General features: G+C 48.7%; 1 protein-coding gene across 1 annotated transcript in view; it reads right to left on the reverse strand.

Moving 5' to 3' along the window:
* Positions 1-16338, reverse strand: part of lmbrd1 (LMBR1 domain containing 1) — a 91132-nt gene that overhangs the window by 42617 nt on the left and 32177 nt on the right. The window contains 4 exon segments of the mRNA XM_048269702.1: positions 351-451; positions 454-502; positions 860-985; positions 9445-9518. Coding sequence (XP_048125659.1) covers positions 351-451; positions 454-502; positions 860-985; positions 9445-9518 — 350 coding nt within the window.

Below are 16338 nucleotides of genomic sequence, written 5' to 3' on the forward strand. Positions count from 1 at the left end.
CACACAGTGTAATGTGTTGCGTTTAACTTTCTCTTGACATTGTGCCAGGGGCTCTGCGAACCTGACGAAACTATTGCTCACAGCTTTCAGACTACAAGGGCTCTCGCTGAAACCACCACCAGAAAAAAAAAAGCAGAGTTAAAAAGAGAGAATCATAGGTAAAGCCTGGAGGACCTGCTGATTTGAAAGCATGAAACTAGGAGCAAAAGAAAAGCCTGGCTCTGTGTCGGTGGCGGGCCCGGGCCGATGGTGATGGTGATGGTGATGGATGCGTTGGCGCTGAGCTGTGTCGTATGGCGCGGCCGTGGTGGTGTGCGTGGAGGTGGGCGGGCGGGCATGGCGGCACTGACCTTGAGCGGGCGCAGGGCGCTGCCGACCTTGGTGCAGCAGTTCCGCTCGGCGATCTCCAGGTGGCGGCTGCGGCGTTGGAGCACTTGCAGCTTGGCCTCAGATCCTGCAGGTTCCGCCGGTCACGCGTGGCCAGCGGCCGGCCGTCCTCGCACTGCAGGGATGGAGGGATGAAGGGAAGGAGAGAGAGAGGGGAAAAGGAGAGGAGAGGGAGGGGATTAAAGATAACCACCTGCTAGAGGACCAGATGTTTCAAACATGTTCGCACATTTAATAAGGGCCGTTAAAGCAGCCATCTTAATAGTGGTTGGACTGGAGATTCGAGTATGATAAATGTTGATTTCTGACATGGGATGACAGCAACCTACTGACCAACGAGAAAAACATTATAACCCACGGCTAAGGTGACGTGTAGCCTGTAGTTTGGTTAATGGCATGAACAAGATATCTGCAATGGAATCGCTGAGTGGCAAAGTGATCAGAGGCTGATCCAGGAAATGAGGGTCGCGACCTTGGACTTAAGCTTCTCGATCTGCTGCTCGATGTCCTCGATGTCCTCAGTGTTCTCCAGACGCTCGTAGACGACGCTGCGCGTGCCTTTGATGAGGTTGAGTGGGAGCACTGACATGCCGTATGCCTGGGAGAGAGAGACAGAGAGAGAGAGAGAGAGAGAGAGAGAGAGAGAGAGAGAGAGATATAGAGATGGACAGAGATAAGTAGAGAGAGAGAGAGGGGGGGGGGTGAGAGAGATATAGAGATGGACAGAGATAAGTAGAGAGAGAGAGAGAGAGATATAGAGATGGACAGAGATAAGTAGAGAGAGAGAGAGAGAGAGAGAGAGAGAGATATATAGAGATGGACAGAGATAAGTAGAGAGAGAGAGAGAGAGAGAGAGAGAGAGGGAGAGAGAGGATACATCAAAGAGTCATTACACACAACAAGCAGTCATCAGTGCGGGCCTTACATGCCCATGTAATGCATGCACGCCCACTGACACCATTCCTCTCCCACCTCCTCCCTCTGCACACACACACACACACACACACACACACACACACACACACACACACCCTCTGCACACACACACACACACACACAGACAGTGACATATGTCCATAAATGCACAGGGACTAAATACACACACAACAAATCACATTACAGCGGCTGGCCTCCAGAGCCCTTTAACTGATGTCATCTGAAGCAGTGCCTCGCACATGCATGTGTGTGCGTGTGTGCGTGACTGTGTATGTGTGAGTGTGTACGAGTGTGCGTATATGTGTATGTGAGTTTGTGCGCGTGTGTGTTGGAAGTGTGTGCCTGTGGTGAGTAGCGACCATTTTGAGCTCGGCTGCGGCTAGGAGGTAGAGCTGGTTGTGTGTGGGTGTATGTGTGTATGTGTGTGTGTGTGTGTGTGTGTGTGTGTGTGTGTGTGTGTGTGCACGCACGCGTGTGCGAGTGGAGGGAAGAGAGCACTCTGTTAGTATCTGAAGCCGAACAGTGCCCCCATGTGACAGAAAGAGGCACCAGATCACAGGCAGGGACTGCAGACATCCTGCAGTCTCAGAGAGAACTGGTGCCCCCATAGGCGGACAGTATATAAATAAATAAGAACTATCCACAAGGGACTCCGTGGCACGACTTTTTAAGTGGCATAAATCAAGACGTTTTCTTAAATACCCACGCGCACATCATTGGCCATTTCTTCTGGCCTGCTTTCAAGAATACAGACGATGAGATCAAATAAATACAAATAAATAAAAACAAATAGACGTTGGGACTCTGAGCTTCTTTGGAGCCCCAGACTGGGAGCTTCCTAGCAGGCACAATATAAGGTGTCTGAACTTTAATTAAAAATGAGAGCCATCTTCAATACCTGCACGGTGGCAAATTGATATGGACTGAGAAAAAAAATAGGCTGGCACTCTCCACTCTCCACCCCCCCCCCCCAGCCACTATGGCCAAACAACACACACACACAAAATTTCTGAAATACACACACCTCACTCACTCACTCACTCACTCACTCACTCACTCACTCACTCACTCACTCACTCACTCACTCACTCACTCACTCACTCACACACTCACTCACTCACTCACACACACACACTCACACACTCACACACACACACACACCATTAAGGGGCATATCCACTCTTCCGTCGGCTGTTTTCATCATGACACAAGTACGCCTTTCTGTTCAATTACACCCCCTAAACCGGAGGGGGGAGATTTTTCCTGCAGACGTATCTGGAGATCCACTCCTCCTTCTTTGTGTCATATTGGGGGGTGGGGTCGGTGGGGGGTTTAGAGAAAAGTAACTTTGCTAGCTTTTTTCTTGAGCGTTGCGCGGCGTGGAGGGGGAGTCACTTGGGAGACGAATGCAGGCTGGGCTATTATTAGTCGGGACTGTGGATCACTGCTATGAGCAATGTCGCCCCTTGCAATGAATCATGGGGCTCTTAGGGCCGGAGCCATGTTCTGAATACCAAGCACTTCTCATAAAAGGAGAACCTGTCCCGCATCCCCCTAGCGGGGCACTCTCCCTGCCCTTCAGCCGCCCGGCCAAGAGAGAAAGAGAGAGAGGGGGGAGAGGAGGAGAGGAGGAGTGGGGGATGGAGAGAGAGGGAGAGAGAGAAAAAAAAAGGCAGAGGGGAAACAGGTGTGTTCTCCCACACGGTCAAGAGAATAAGACTCCGGGGTAGGAGAGAATGATCACACACACTCTCTCTCACACACACACACACACACACACACACACACAGACTCAGGAGTGTGAGAAAAAGAGGGCAGGTAGAGATGCACTGATGGGCACGAGGCGAAGCAGAGAGAGGAGCTGTTAGCTGAGAGATGGATTCTGCTGGGTGGGGGTGGGGGGAGAAGAGAGGACAGAGGAGAGGGGCTGGGGTGCCAGTGGGGTGAAACACACACACACACACACACACACACACACACACACACACACACACACACACACACACACACACACACACACACACACACACACACACACACACACTGCCAAGTAGCTCCGGGAACAAAGAAAAGCCTGTGTGTGTGTGTGTGGTTTGTAGGGGGATTGGGCCGGGTGTGAATAATACATGCCCTTTCCTTCCACAGCTCCTCGAGCCGAGATATGTGTAAGGCTTTAGGGCTTTGCTTTCCCAGTATGGGGGTCTGTTTTTGATGTGCGAGTAGCTAGTGACCAACAATTAGATGTGTTGAACAAACAGAACACAGTTACTGGAGTCATCCTTTAACCTGCATAGTCAACCTTGAGCTCTGCACCAGTAATCTTAGTAAATGGAGTAAGTGATGAGATGATAAGAAACTACTGTGCGCTCCACCACAAGCCAACAACTATGGGAACTTCTGAACTTCACCGAGCTCTGCAGCAACTGAGCGACTCTCAAATGATTACAGGTACTCTAGATCTCGTGGCAAAAAAATAGCTCCCAGTGGCCTTGGCCATACTGTAAGTGTGCTAGGCACAGCTCTTCATGTGTGGTAAGTGCACACCAACGTCATTAGGTACTGTTCCCTGTGCTCTTGAGCTCAACACCCACGGATGACTTGACTTTTAAATGAGATATTTTTCCCATGTGTGTACACCCTGACCCCTGCAGGTCAAAGAGCATAATGCACATTACAGTGAGCGATGTTTGTCAACAAGCAATGACCGCGGAACCCATGACAGATGGCGTCCTAAGAGTTCCCTTTACCATTTGTCCCTGGGAAGTTCGGAAATTAAATACAGTCAGATTATGTGAAAGGAAATTAAGGAAGTAATTGTGTTTACTTGCACCTAACAAATATAGCACTGTCAATTTAGCTAGCACAGGCAGATGTGGAACAGATTGCATGTGCTCTATATATATATCTCACTATAATGATATCTTCGACAACAGCAGGGTATAACCAAATGGTTAATAGTGACTAACATTAGTCGTAGGAGCTTCTACTGGAAGAGGACAATGAAAGACAGAGGATAGCCCACCGGTGATGGCCTTACGTATTCAAAAATGGGGATCGCTCAGCCAGGCAATGATTTTTGAGGTAGTGGAAGAATATAGCTGTGTGAGCAGCTGAAGAACATCAAGAGAAGATGGAGACCAACGGAGAACCACAGCTAATAAAAACTGGACACCAGTGCCACTTGGAGTAGGCTCCACCTAGCGAACAGCGAGTTGTGGGATTACAGTGTGGAAGGCGGGGGGGTCTCATCTCGCCCTCCCAGGTCAATTTACTGGCCTGTGATTAAATCAGAGAAAATTAATCTCCTCACCTTTTCATTCGATATCAGCGTCTTCAAGCTGGAGAGATTTAGGGTGGATGAGGAGGTGGGGCGCGCGAGATGGAGCCGCGAGGGCCATAAGTCAGCACACCAGCCAGGCTTTTAAATCACAGCGCTGGGGCCAGCCGGGAGAACTGGCGCGCTGGCTGGCTGGCTGGCTGTCTGGTACGAAGGCTGACTGGCTGAAACTGCAGGGCACCACCATGGGGGACTGAAACGCACCAGTGACCACCAGTCCATCTCACCAACCCCAACTCATGCACTCATGCCCATAGCCCTAGCTCTCTCTTCAGATATGCTATAAGGGGCCGTGATATACACCCATATGCATATGCAAATATCACAATCACATTAAAGTCATACCGAGCCAATCATTTTCATTGTAATGTCATCTCAAAGGCGAAATGAACAGTGGAAGTGTATTAAATAGGATTTTTTGTTTTGTGCAATGCTATGGAGCGTGTCACAGTAAACTAACCCCATGGAAGACAATGCCAAAGGATGAGGGGGAAGAGAGTGGCTGTGGGTGGCTGTGGTGGTGATGGGAAGGCAATGGGAAAACCAGATCAAGGGGAAGAGCTGAAACGAAACGACTGCTGCAAAAGCGTTGGCACGGGTGAGGGAGTGTGCGGACGATGCCGGCAACTCTATGTGTGAGTGCCTAATGGCTTATGCTAGTGCTGCACTCACACACACACACACACACACACACACACTCACACACACACACACAAAAGAGGCCTCCACCTCACGCCATCTCGCCCATGCCCATGCGTGTGCTCCTTCTGCTGCTCACCATATAAATCAGCATCTTTACTGTCAAAAAGCATCCAAACAAAACCTAATGCCATCACAATCTGCTAAATAGGGCACAAGGAAGTGAGGTTTGAAAACAAACAGTAAACAGTGAGGTGTAGGCAAGGTATGGTTGTTTCCCATTTTCAAAAGGGCAACAAGCATTCAGCTGAGCAGAAGTGGTTATGTCCACGTTTTTTGCATGAACTAAGATTTAAAAAAGCAATTCTCTTTTAGCCAACACGAAAAGCTCAAACCTCATTGCGCAGCTGGCTTGCCATCAGGAGGCAATATGGTAAATATTAAAAGGTTCAAGCGAGAGGGCAAAGAAAGATACAGTTCCCTTTTGGGCATGGCTGCAGTTAGCCCTGTAAAAGCCTTTTAGGAAACCTGACAGCAGACAAGAACCATACTGCCATTAGCCTTAAGTATTTTAGATCCCGAATAACGCCAAAGAGTTCCAATTCATATTTCAGAGCACGAATAAGGCCGAAAGATTCCAAAGCATACCAGCATTGGTGGAATTTTAATTTCCCAACACTGTTGAAAGTGTTGTGCTGGCCAAATAGATAAATTAATAAATAAACAACTACTCCACCAAACAGTAGGAAGGGGGGACGTCTGGAAGTGCTTGCATGTGCATTTACTAGAGTGGAGTGGGCTCCTCGGGCGGCCACTCTGCTCCGTGCTGTGTTGTTATATGGAGTTTACATCCCGGGCCAGTGGCTTGAATTAAGAGTGAGTGGCCACCTCGGAGTGCGGGCGGGTGATAAATTAACCCCGCCAGGGCAGGACTACGCTGCAAAGGGTCCGCATATGGGGCCCATCACTTAGATTCCATTAGGTTAATCATGCATAATAACAACACATAGTTCTGTCTGATAAATCGCCCCCCTTCCAGGAAAGGCGTTTGGAGGATGGGATTGAGATTGGGGGGGGGGGGCAAGACCATCGCTGTGACATGGTCACCAAGGTCAGTAGGAGAGGCCCAATGGGGGAGTGTGAGTAAGCATCAGTGAGCAATGGGAGCTCTGACATGAAGACCATCAATTTGAATGTTGTTTTATTATTAGTGAAAAAAATAAATAAAAATGACCTAGATTAATTATACTTAATTATATATTTATAGATGATCACAAAACCATGTTAATTATATCCAACTAAGTCTAACATGCGGATAACTGTATATGCTATTTGAGCATGTGATAGTAATTATAATGGGGTAAAGAAATACGGCAGAAGAGCAGAGGAGTCTCCGTGCTAAAAGCCCCTGATAAAGAGGCCTAATGATGACCTTGTACTTTAAAAGCTGTATTTATCTGGGATTCTTCAAGTCAAGCTCAGCACTCTGGCTCAAAGTACTCCCAGTAAATATCGAAGGCTACTGCGCGATGTGCAACATAGCAAAATATATTCTTTCAGAGGGAGACTGCATCAAAACAGGTGTGTTGTTTAAATCACCTACCCTTTCATTTAGTACAGTAAACCTACCCTACCACAGTACACTACATGTAGCAAAGGCTACTGGGGGCAGCCGCGGCCTACTGGTTAGCGCTTCGAACTTGTAACCGAAGGGTTGCCGGTTCGAACCCCGACTAGTAGGCACGGCTGAAGTGCCCTTGAGCAAGGCACCTAACCCCTCACTGCTCCCCGAACGCTGCTGTTGTTGCAGGCAGCTCAATGCGCCGGGATTAGTGTGTGCTTCACCTAACTGTGTGTTCACTGTGTGCTGAGTGTGTTTCAATAATTCACAGATTGGGATAAATCCAGACCAAATTTTCCTCACGGGATGTGTGTTTTTAACTTAAAGTCTGACATATTCTCTCTACACTAGTACACCCTTTATTTGGTGGCCATTGTCATATTCAAGTCAAAGGATTCAGAATAGTTCATATCATCTTCTCTAATCTGCAAATGATTAAAGCACATTGACTTGGAATGCTATCTGTAGGCATCAGAATACTGTGGGCCACACAGAGGGTCAAGTGAGAGCTCCAGCAGACACAGGAAAAGAACAGACATGTTTAAGGAGAAAAGATGGACACAGAAGAGCAGAAAAAAGCAGCAGAAGAAAAGCGAGGGTAAAAAGAATAGGGGTAAAAAGAGGAACAAAGGGAAGTTAGAGACAGTGCTAGATAGATACGCCGCAAACCCCAGGCTGTCCTGTTTTTTATCGTTTTTCTTTTATTCTCTCTCTCTCTCTCTCTCTCTCTCTCTCTCTCTCTCTCTCTCTCTCTCTCTCTCTCTCTCTCTGCGGCAGCACAACACATCAAAAACAAAGGCGCGCTAGGAGTCTAGATTAGGCTGCGGGACCGCTCTTGAAGCCGCGAACAACACGGGGTCAGCGCCGAGGCGAGGCGAGCCGCGGCGAGCGCATTATGAGCATCGGTGTAGCCGGGTAATTATCGACGCTTTAAAGTGAGCCTTGCGCGGCTCGGCACAAGAGACCACGGGTGCGGTGGGTGGGAGGGGAGGAGGAAGAGGAGACGGCACAGAGGAGGGAAGGATTAGCCACACCAAAGGGAGATAGGCTCGGCAACTTTGTCGTTCGATTGTGTACTATTTACTGACAAGCTCTCCTCTTTTTTCGCGTTGAGGCAGACACAATGCTCCCGACATTCGCTTTGAACTGGGTGGATGCCAGGGTTGTCCACCGCAGCCATTTTGTCTGGAAGTTGATGCCCCCTATATGCCCCCTTCTCTCCCCTCACAAGGTGTTATTCTATGATTCTCCCTCTCTGACGCAAGCACCACTGGAGATGTTCACAGTCTAGCAGGGGTAATAGCAGCTGTGAAAAATGGATGACATTAACGAGTGTTACAGCGCAGTCGATTTTTCTTGCGTTGGGACCTGGCAGAGGGATGGTGTGTGTGTGTGTGTGTGTGTGGGGGATCGAGTGCAGGCAGCAGACAGCTACAGTATGCTGAGGGAATCAAAATACAGGCATATATTAATGGCCTTTGAGCCTCAGATATATAAATAGGCGGCGGCTACGGGCGGTGGTGCGCGGGCCACCCTATACATCACGTTCCAGGCCCCTGCTCAGGTGAGGGCGTGACAGCGCGCGGCGCGGCATGGCGTGGGGAGAGAGAGACGTGAGCGAGGGGCCCACGACGCAAGAATCACAAAACATTACTAATGCCAGGCAGCCACTCCATCATCGAGAACGCTCGCCCTCCTCTCTTCTCCTCTCCTCTCCGCCACACCAACCCACCCGACGGCTTGCAAAAAAACAGGCTCACCGGCCGCACGCCATCGCCAGGTAGCAATGAGTACGACACAACTGTGGCATGATCAGGTTTGGTCAGGGGGCCTTGGATTGGGGGAGGGTGTGTGTGTGTGTGTGTGTGTGTGTGTGTGTGTGTGTGTGTGTGTGTGTGTGTGTGTGTGTGTGTGTGTGTGTGTGTGTGTGTGTGTGTGTGTGTGTGTGTGTGTGTGTGTGTGTATGGGGGAGGCAGGTTAGAGATAACATTGTGAAATGAGCTGAATTGCACGCTGGGAGATCTATAGCAAAGCAAATTGCGAGGCACATTGAGGAACATTGAGTCATCAACCTTGACTTACTCACCTGACAATGGTGTGAGCGTTTATATTGCCTTCTGCCAGCTCATAGCCTGTCAGGAATCACTCAAGCTTCTACGCTTGCTAATGTTTCTGAACATAGAGGTCTGTGGCAGCTTTACCTGTGTGGCTTTAGCCACAGCATATACAACTACAAAAAAAACGTTGCACACTTTCTTTCCCCAGCTTTCTGACAAGCTGTCTACCTATCCAACACTCATAACTGAACGCCCGCATTCGGAAACCAAGCGGAAAGCAGGTCGTGTCCCCATAAGCCGTTTGCCTGGCAACTCACAAAACTCTCTTTTGGACAGTGTCTCTTTTTCCCCCTTTCCTATGTTCCTTTCTTTCTATCTCTCTCTCTCTCTCTCTTGCTCTCTTTTCATTCCCCTTCTCGGCTTGCAGAATGCAAATCAACGGAGCGGGAGCCCTCCTGTCCACTCACCGTGTAAGTGATCACAGCCAGCATGCCAATCAAGGTCAGTGAACTGATGGAGAAAGACAGAGCGGCCAGGCCATCTGCAGAGGGAGAGAGAGCAAGAAAGAGAGGGAGGGAGAAATAGAGGGAGAGGGAGAAGGAGGAGAGGGGGAAGAAGGGAGAGGGAGGTGGAGATGGAGGAGAGAAATTTATAAAAATACAAATATTCAGGTCTAGTTCTAAAACAAACCTGTCTAGCTCAGAGTTTTCAAGGGGCATGGTGGATGTCTTATAATGGTACTACTTGCTACTGTTTCTTAGTTTTTATTTATTTATTTTTTGTTTAACCCATGTTTATCAAAATGGCACTGGCTTTTGTGCCCATCACAGAAAGGTCACCTGAGTAGCTTTGCCCTGAAAACATCCATTTCCCTGAGGTAAATAAATATATAAATGTGGAGGCCCGTGTCAAACATTCACACAACATGACAGATGAACAACAAGCGAGCGCAAACAGAGACGTCGTCCACGAGCCATGTCTGATCTTTCTGGCGTGGAGACATGGAGTTCAGGTCTCCAGCAGAGCCTTGGAGGACAACAGCCAGGTGGGGTGGAGAGAAGGCAGACGGGGGAGAAGAGAGAGAGAGAGAGAGAGAGAGAGAGAGAGAGAGAGAGAGAGAGGAGGAAGGGAGAGAGATGGGCAAAGAGGCATAGAGAGGGAGAGAGAGAGAGAGGAGGGGAGAGAAATGGGGGCACAATGCCAGCTGTCAGAGGGAGCGCCAGATGAGGAAGATGGATGGACAGTGACTGGTCTCGCTCCCTGTTAAGACCCCACCTGTCTAAGGGACCAAGGCAGCAGCAGCACCACTACCTCCTTCTCCTCCTCCTCCTCCTCTTTCTTCACCACCACCTATTGCTCCTCCTCAGTCAATAGCACCTCCACCTTCTCCTCTCCATTCACCTCCTCCTTCACCAACACATCCTACACCAACACCTCATCATTCTTCTTCGACATGTCCTCCTCCTCCTCCTTCAAAACCTCCTCTTCCTCCTCCTCCTCCAACACCTCCCCCTGCCTCCACCTTACTCCAGCTACCCATTCCCCTCAGTGGAGATGCTGGCATCAGGCAGCGCGGCCTGGAAATCTGGCTTTTTGGAGTCCAAACAACGAGGTGGCGTCTTCAGTCGAAATGCTTCCGCATGCACGAAAACGCGAGCGCCTTTTTTTTCCCCCCATCATGGAAAGAAAACGAGAAGCTCAAGCTCGAGCGTGGCGCGCAACCTGGCTGCGCAAGGAGCCCGAGACAAGCGGAGGCAAACACGGAACAAAGAGGAGTTATACACCTGCTAGCCGCCGACGACGGAACAGATAAAAGAAGGGTGGATGGGGGGGAAAGACAGGCCTTAAAAAAGAAGAGAAAAACAAGAGCTTTGAAGTCTGACAGCTGCATTGGGCATTACCATTTGAATAGGCGTTTGCCTTTTGTGATCTCACCGCTTTTTGTTAAGTGGCGAGCTTGGTTATGAAGACAATGGCCGCCATGTTCTGCTTGGGGAGAGCGCCTCTGTTTATGAACTCCCCGACAAAAGGCAGGAGGGATGGGAAGGATGTTTGCTGCCAGCGCGCTCGGGATCCTTCAACAGATTTTCCGAGGATTAGACATCGGTGTGTATATTGTCTATAATCGGCGGGTGCAGGGGCTTCACATCTGCACTGCACTGCCTAGGACACAGGCGAGCGCTGAGAGGGAAGGAGAGAGAGAGAGAGAGAGAGAGAGAGAGAGAGAGAGGAGGTTCTTATCTCCCAGAGCATGGAGCCCCCTCGGGTGTGTGTGTACACCAGGCGAAGTAGCAGAGGGAGAGGAAGAGGGAGAGGGAGGTGTTTATTAAAGAGTTCCTCAGCTGGCTCTCTGAGTGTTTGTTTGTTTGTTTATTTGTGTGTGTGTGTGTGTGTGTGTGTGTGTGTGTGTGTGTATGTGTATGTGTATGTGTATGTGTATGTGTATGTGTATGTGTGTGGGTGTGGGTGTGGGTGTGTGTGTGTGTGTGTGTGTGTGTGCGCAAGACGATACAATCAGACACACAAACAAACATATGCACACGTGTGCAAACACCGACAATAGCAAGCTAAAGCACCAAGTCACCACACAAATCCACACGCACCCAAGATGTGCGCACACAGGCATGTAGCGCACACACACATACATACATGCATGTACATACAACGTGCTACATTCTCTATGTGGGTCATGTCCAAAAGGACCTGACGAAGACCTGAGTGGTAGAAACGTTGTAACCTAGCCTACCATTAAACTGGGAGCATACAAGACAGTGTGCGGATATCCTTTCTTCTTTCTACGTATTTGCTAGTATCCAGCACCTGTCGAATTTTTATAGATGTGCGTACATTTCCGCAACACGGTTCATTCCAAGACAGAATCCAGAAAAATGGTTGCTGCATTGTCTCAGATTTTGCTCACCGTTTGTCAACATAATGTTTAGGTCCCAAAACGAAAACATGTAAAATATGTTTTGTTCACTTCCAATGTTCTCATATTTTTTATGGCCTTGGATTTTTACACTATAAAAATGTCTTATCTAGGAAATCCTGTCTGGACATTTATATCTTAAAAAGTATTGTTCCTGGCCTGCCCAAACCGGAGGATGAAAGACAAACATATTATCAGAATGACTGGACCATTAAAAGTTTGTACTGCATACCCGTTGATTTTATTTTTATATATATATATATATATATATATATATATATATATATATATATATATATATATATATATAGGCCCTAGATTCAGAACAAATTGCAATAAAAGTGATATTAAGGCTATTACAAACTCATTTTCTATACCCACATGGCATCAATCAATATTTTGTCTGCAAATACAATACTTTATTAATGTGGTGCCAATATTTGCAGTATCCACAGCATATTCTGAGAAGTTAAGAATAAAACTGTGTGGTAATAGAACTCTGTTTTAATATCTATGGTAGATCATTTTGTATTTTGTACATTAAACATCCATATATTAAGCTATTTCCACATAGAATTTCAAGTTTCCTACTCGCTACACTACATATCAAATATTGTTAGGTAACGTTAACAAAATATTTTATTTGAAGACAAAATAATGTTTGATACGAAATATCTTACAGGCCTTAGTTTTGGCACCCATTCATGACAAAGTTTGAACAAAATGAGATGGTGCGGTAACAACCTTATCTGATTTGACATGGAATGCTCCATGTCTAGGGCGCATTCACACTAGACTGTTTGGTCTGGACCCAAGTTCGTTTGGATCGATGGTTTGGTGATTTTTGCTAATGTGAATGCAGTCTACCGAACTTGGGTGCGAACCTGGGCCCGCTAGAAAACAGGGGTCTGGTCTGGGGTACGGTTTGTTAGAACTCTGGTGTAGTTCGCTATCTGTTCCAAAACCAGAAAAAAAACTGCCGTTTTTGCAACATTGCAAAGCGATTGGTAAAAATAAGCTAGTGTTTATGACATAAACGGACTGAGGTCCGCAAACAAATATGTAATGTGAACAGAGACCAGCTGGGTCAAGGCACTCGGGTACGGTCCAGTTAAACGGACCCAGTGTGAATGCACCCTCAGTCAGTTTCTCTCTCTCTCCCTCTCTGTCTCCCTCGCTCATTCTCTATTTCTCTCTGTCTCTGTCGCTCACTTTGTCTTGCGTCAGCAGGCCGTCTCTCACGCTCGTTGAGGAAGAGCAGCAGCCTTCCTGCCAAGGCCTCTTAATGTGATGGGCTAGAAGAGCGATTACAAGAGACCAGAGAGAGAGAGAGAGAGAGAGAGAGAGAGGATGAGAAAGAGGGAGAGAATAAGAGTGAAAGAGAGGAAGAGAGGGGAAGGGACAGAGGGAGAGAGGGGAAAAGAATGAAAGAGAGAGGGAGGATGAGAGAGAGGTTAAAAGTGAAAGAGAGGGAGAGAGGGGTAGGGTGAGAGAGATGGGAAAGAATGAAAGAGTGAGAGAGAAAGAGAGCGAGGGAGAGCTAGAGGGAGAAGAAGAGAGAGTGCATGAGAAAAAACAGGGAACGAGAGAGAAAGGATGAAAGCAATGGGAGAGAGAGCAAGAGAGAGAGAGAGAGAGAGTGTCTGAGACAGTTCGCCTGACTGGCCTCTGTTGCATAATTACGGGGCGATTGCAGATAAGATCCCCCCTGGCCGATGGAATGAAAGCCAGACCCCCACCTCCCCGATACAGATCTGTCTATCTGTCTATCGCAGCCTCTTGTCTGTCCCTCTGTGTTCGGCCCATCCTTTAGCCCTCACCTCTCCTCTAATAAGGATGCAGATCACACATCATCGGCCTCGGTCATCACCTCTTCTGTTTTTTTATGTTCATTTGATGCTCTGCCAATTTTGGGCTTAATAGCACCAGCCGTGTGTTTTTCCAGACAGGACCCATGAATTTGAATAAATCAGTGTTTCAAATACACAAGCACCCTGCTGAGCATGGGGCTTAAAAGCACTGCAAATATGATGTGCAGCTGGGTCACTGAGATGGTGCTAGTGGGGGTTGACAGGTTGTGGGGCTATGGTCTACAATGTCGTCCCCAACAGGTGGCAAGGTGGCGCCGGGTTGGGAGGACTGCTGCAGAGATCTCCTCTCTCCGAACGGATCCACGTGACCCTATGTGCTCGGCTGACGACACCACCAGCCTGCCAAGACACCATCGGCAAGGCGAGCCGCAAAACGCGGCCGCTGCAGGGTTGCTGTGGTGCAAGTGGCTACAGTGCCCGTACCATATATGGGTTTAAGTGCCCACAGGGACCCCGAGTTCAAGTTCAAGGTCATTTCCCGATCCCACCCAGTCTCTCTCCCCCCCAGTCACAGTCCTATCAAAAATAAAGCCAAAAAGCCCCTCCCCTCACTGGGTTAATGGGTCATCTTCTTGCCCCATCAGCAGGCTCTTCTCAGGTGCTGATTAAGACAAACAAACCCCAAATGCCCCGCTCAAGAGCCATTATATTTAGACCCCCTTTTCCCCCCTAGAAGAAAAAAAACCTCTCTGGAGTAACTCTAATCATTAAAAGCAGGACTCCAGAGAGGGCCAGTGGAGACAAAAGAATGAATTGAGAAAAAGGGGTTAGCGGGTAGAGGGGATAGGGGGCAGGCTTTGGGTAGTGTGTGTGTGTGTGTGTGTGTGTGTGTGTGTGTGTGTGTGTGTGTGTGTGTGGGGGGTGCCAGCTAGAAGATTCCCCTCCAGAGGATGGTGGCTCTGTCACAGAGTTACTCAAGGCTATCATTGGATTACGCCGGATTGTTCCCCGGCTCTTTGTCTTGCAGGCTGGGGAGGCAGCGAGCAGGAAGAGAGAACGATAGAGAGAGAAAGAGAAAGAAAAAAAGAAAGAAAGAGAGAGAGAGAGATGAGGGCAGGGGAAGAGGGATTGAGAGTCAGAGAGGGAGAAAGAGAGGGGGGAGAGATACGAAGTGAAGGACTCTGCCTTCTCTGTGGCTCTCTCTATGAAAAACGCGCTCAGCTGGGTCCCAAAAACACTCGAGGCACCACGGTCAGCAGCCACACACACAGACCTACTTTATCCCATCAACACACACTCACCCAATCAAGGACCACATGGTGGGGTGGGATGGGGAGGGTGGGTAGTGGAAAAGGACATTGTCATCGTCACACTTGCCTTGATTTATGACCTTGAGGGTGGTGTGTGACATGAGCCAAAGCATATCTAACAGGAGGCCGCCTGGCCTCAACCTCACCACACCCACACAAACACACACACACACACACACACACACACACACACGTCACTGCGTCACTCGGTCAGTGAGCATGGCCGGCACTGCAGAGGCAAGCCAGGCGGGGACCGGTCAGGCTTCACTGCACTGTCACACGAGTCCTAATGGCCACCCTGCATTGGCTGGGGCCGCCTAAATGAACAGTTTGCTGCAAACGGGGTCATAAGGGGGGTGATACTTAGCAAGGGACGTGGAGAGGATGGGTAGTGGTGGTGGTTGACTTCCGTTTGCTCAATTAACCTACCATCTGGAGAGAAGGAGAGAAAAAATAGGCTGCTGGGATGCCCCCCGACCCCTCACGTTCGTTTTTGATAAAGAAAAGCAATAGCCTGTGGTGAACTCCTTCAGTGCCCCCGCCATGCCTCAAGATGCCAACAGAGACTCCGCAGAGTCAGGTGTGGAGGTGGTGGGTGTGTGTGGGGATGTGTGGGGATACGAGGTTGTGTGGGGCGGATGGTCAGGTGGAGCTGGGGGGTTGCTGTGACAGATGGGCTCAATTCCTGGTGATCCCCAGATGCCGGATGGCCTGGAGGTCACTGTGGTTCTGCTAAGGGAGCACCGGCCCACTGGCCTCCAGTTCCTATTAGTCCGGACAGGAACTAGTGAGGGAAGAAACACCTTAGGATGATTCCAACGCCAGAGCTGCACACACACACACACACACACACACACACACACACATACAGTACTGTACACACACACACACACACACACACACACACACACACACACACACGCGCGCACGCACACACACACACACAGAGCAATACAACTGGTCCACATAAATAAGCACAGATACGCTTTAAGAAAATTCAGAGCCACTTCTATTAAAACAAACATTCAAAAACAGGACTGTCTCCAGACAGCCGTGATTACATTCAAATCATGTTTCAATAACAACCAAATAATTAAATAAACCAAAACTGGGGAGGGGAAAAACACTTTCACAGAATCTGCAGATAAACAGGAATGTGGCACACTTCTCAGAAGTCTACGGCTGAGAAAAGGCTCCTGAGTGACATTTCAAAAGCAAGGGATTTTTTCCCTAACCCCCACCCCAAGCAACCCCCCCCCCCTCTCACCACCACCACAAACTCTTGATGGCAGTGTGGCAGTTGACGGCATT

Source organism: Alosa alosa, chromosome 18 (assembly GCF_017589495.1).
Source record: "Alosa alosa isolate M-15738 ecotype Scorff River chromosome 18, AALO_Geno_1.1, whole genome shotgun sequence".
Taxonomy (NCBI): domain Eukaryota; kingdom Metazoa; phylum Chordata; class Actinopteri; order Clupeiformes; family Clupeidae; genus Alosa; species Alosa alosa.